At 35.8% G+C, this 3,265-nt stretch overlaps 1 protein-coding gene across 1 annotated transcript; it reads right to left on the reverse strand.

Moving 5' to 3' along the window:
• Positions 1-1,686: 1,686 nt before the first annotated feature.
• LOC149263388 (uncharacterized) lies at positions 1,687-2,957 on the reverse strand. The gene has a single exon (XM_089387648.1). It carries the CDS (start codon positions 2,753-2,755, stop codon positions 2,174-2,176), a length of 582 nt encoding a protein of 193 aa, XP_089243774.1. The 5' UTR covers positions 2,756-2,957; the 3' UTR covers positions 1,687-2,173.
• Between the last annotated feature and the right edge of the window lie 308 nt (positions 2,958-3,265).

A 3,265-nucleotide genomic window follows, 5' to 3' on the forward strand; every position in this document is an offset into this window, starting at 1 on the left:
ACATTGTTGCCTTCAACTGGAACCACCTTAGATCCATCTAACACCGATCTATCATGCACCGAGAGGGATCAAATCCCTCGAGGTGCAAACCTTAAAAGAAGGATTGCACCTCGAGAGATTTGATCCCTCTAGGACCATGATAGATCCGATGTTAGATGGATCTAAGCTAGTTTTGATAGCAAGCTAACAAATTTACCATTATTCTAATATATATAAATGGTCCAAAATGTTTTTGATCTCTCTCAGCCCATAATAAACACACAAACCACTCAAAGTATCCAAACACAGACTTACAAACCATTCAAAGAAAGCAACATTGACCAAAATAAAGAAGAGAATGATATGGTCAAGACAATCAAAGAAAACATAATGTGAATTTTGAATTTTATCTCAAACATATACATAATAATGATAATATAAAAATGTGACATTGTTGCCCTCAACACGAACCAACTTAGATTCATCTAACACAGGATTTATCATGCGTCTAGAGGGATCAAATCCCTCGAGGTGCAAACCTTTCCTCAAGTTCTATACACCAAAAAAAAGAGATTTAATCCCTCTAATCCCTCTAGACCCATGATAAATCTGATGTTAGATGGATCTACACTATTTTTGATAGCAAGCTAACAGATTTACCCTAATTCAAATATAAATATAAATAGTCCGCACATATAAATCAGGTGTTAGATAAATTTGAACTGATTTTGATAACAAGCTATCAAATTTACTATTATTCTAATATATATAAATAATCCAAAATGCTAATTTCCCTGTGAAGATGGAACTGGACAAACAGGGCTAAAATGCAAATCTATGTGAATGAGCCAATTTACGTGCCCAACGGCAAAAGTGTTCAAAACGTTCGTTCACACAAAATTACTCAAAGCTTCAGCTGCATGAAGCAAGGTCCATTGAAACATTGAACAGCTGCATGAAGCAAGGTCCATTGAAACATTGAAACCAGTGCGGCTGCCATTTATATCTGGTCTCCTGGCGTATCATGATGTAATTTAATATGCGAGTTTATATTTTTGATCCTGAAGGTTGTAATCAGAAATGTTGTGGGTTTCTTTTCCTATTCCTGAAGCACAGTGAGTCAATGGTGGTGATGACTTTTTCTTCAAGTTTTTAATATGTTCCTATGTGATGCTACAGCTCTTCCTTTTCTAGATGCTATGCTGTTTTTCTCCTAAAATATTGATCTCTCAGTGGCGGTCCTGTTTCATAAGACCCATCAGAATTATGATGTATATATTACCTTAATATAAATATAATGCTTTTCTTTCTGAAAAAAAACTTAATATCCTAGTACTAAATAGATTTCAAAGTATTCCTGTAGATTTCAAAGTATTTCTGGTTCGCTTTTGGACTAAATTAAAATTTTCAAAGATAAAAATAATTTTATATTATAAATTTATGAATTTTAGATGAATCATTTTATGAAGAAATGGAAATTGAAAAATATGAAAAATTAAGTTATTTATTAATGTTGTTTTTAAAAATGTTATGAAATAAATGTAAATTGAAAAATATGAAAAATTAATTAATTTATTAATATTAATTTAATATATATATAGATTTTCTCAATTTTATTCAAATTTCACAACAGATCAGCTCTTCAAATTTCAAAACAGACTCACACTTCAGATTTAACGATATTCACACAGTTCAAACTTGTATACATATCCAATCTAAAATCGAAAATTTATTATTTTAATAATTATTTCTCTATGCAAATTTGAAAGGTTAGGGAGCTTTTCTCACTGGAAAGTAAGAACTGGACATCTTGACTACAGTGACAGCGTGGGGAATCCTCCATATAGATAACCCACCAAGATTATTACAAGCAGGGCATGTGTCCATGGATCAGACGCTATATATACATACACAGGAAACAGAGTCCAGGCAACCAGCCTGAAAATTTTCGTCGTAGATCAAGATCCTTCGCCTTCTCTAGAAGGTACTATCTTGAAAGGCCTTATTCATCTCTAATACATAACAAAAATCAGGCATTGGAGTAAAAAATAACCCCAGCCTGAAAATTTTCGTCGTAGATCAAGATCCTTCGCCTTCTCTAGAAGGTACTATCTTGAAAGGCCTTATTCATCTCTAATACATAACAAAAATCAGGCATTGGAGTAAAAAATAACCCCATGGTCACAATTCCCCATCAACACCAGCACTGATCTGTTTCCCAATTCCTTCCTCTCCAATGCCCAAATGAGGAGGATGGGGATGCTGCACCCCTGCCAGTGTTAAAATTGGGTATGAGGTGCAGATCATCATATGCTTTTCTTTTCTGTGAATCAGACAGAATATCATAAGCCTCATTTATCTCGGAAAAAAGCTCAGTGGCTGCCTCAAACTGGTGCTGGGGCATGACATCCGGGTGGTACTTCAATGCCAGTTTTCTGTATGCAACCCTGATATCACTGGAGGAGGCATGACTAGGGACACCCAAAAGAGCATAGTGGTTATTTTTCCTCCTGAAAGTAATATCCCTCCTCCCCTCTGTTGCACAACTTGCACCGATGGTTCTGCCACTGAAGCTGGGAGAAGCCCTTAATACCCTAATGCCAGGACTTGAAATTGGGCTACTTGTGGGACTTGTCTGGGACATCAATAACACAGAGGCTTGACCTCCAGGACTACTTGTGGGACTTGTTTGGGACATCAATCCCACAGAGGCTTGACCTCCAGGGGACCAGAGTGGGGAGTTAATTGTGAGAGACCCAAGTGTGGAAATCTTCATGATTTCTTTCTAGTTTGGAAACTGTAAGAAACCAAGCTAATTCTATAATCTGATACCCAAACTATTGTGCTTTCAGAGGGAGGGAAGTGGTTACTGCTCATATTATTAAGAGAGGAGATGGTCTCTACTAGCCAATCATGGTGGTTATGTAATTCAAAAACGTAAAAATGAATGAAAGCAAAGTCTTGTGCCATGGCATGGCATGGCTCCTGAATATATCTATGGGTGATTATGCTAAATGTGTTAAATTTATGTGGATTGCAGATTTTGTGAATATATTGAAATTTAGAATATCTCGAAATCTATAGTTAATAACTATCAAATTTCTAAATATTTTCGAAATCTACAATCAACATAAAAATACCTTATATAAACCTTAATATTCTAATCACCTTTCATTATATGTTGTGTGAGGATTCGGTGTGATTGGATGATGGGAGGGAGGGAAGGTTTGTGTGACAAAGAGACATGGAACGTGATTGGAGTTCTAGAAGGAGCCCACAGCATGTG

The sequence above is a fragment of the Pinus tabuliformis genome, chromosome 6 (assembly GCF_031772625.1).
Source record: "Pinus tabuliformis cultivar Carrire ecotype Pingquan chromosome 6, CPIR1, whole genome shotgun sequence".
Lineage (NCBI taxonomy): Eukaryota > Viridiplantae > Streptophyta > Pinopsida > Pinales > Pinaceae > Pinus > Pinus tabuliformis.

Bases quoted from the DNA above. Each gene is read 5' to 3' on its own strand.
- LOC149263388 (XM_089387648.1), bottom strand. From the start codon at position 2,755: ATGAAGATTTCCACACTTGGGTCTCTCACAATTAACTCCCCACTCTGG.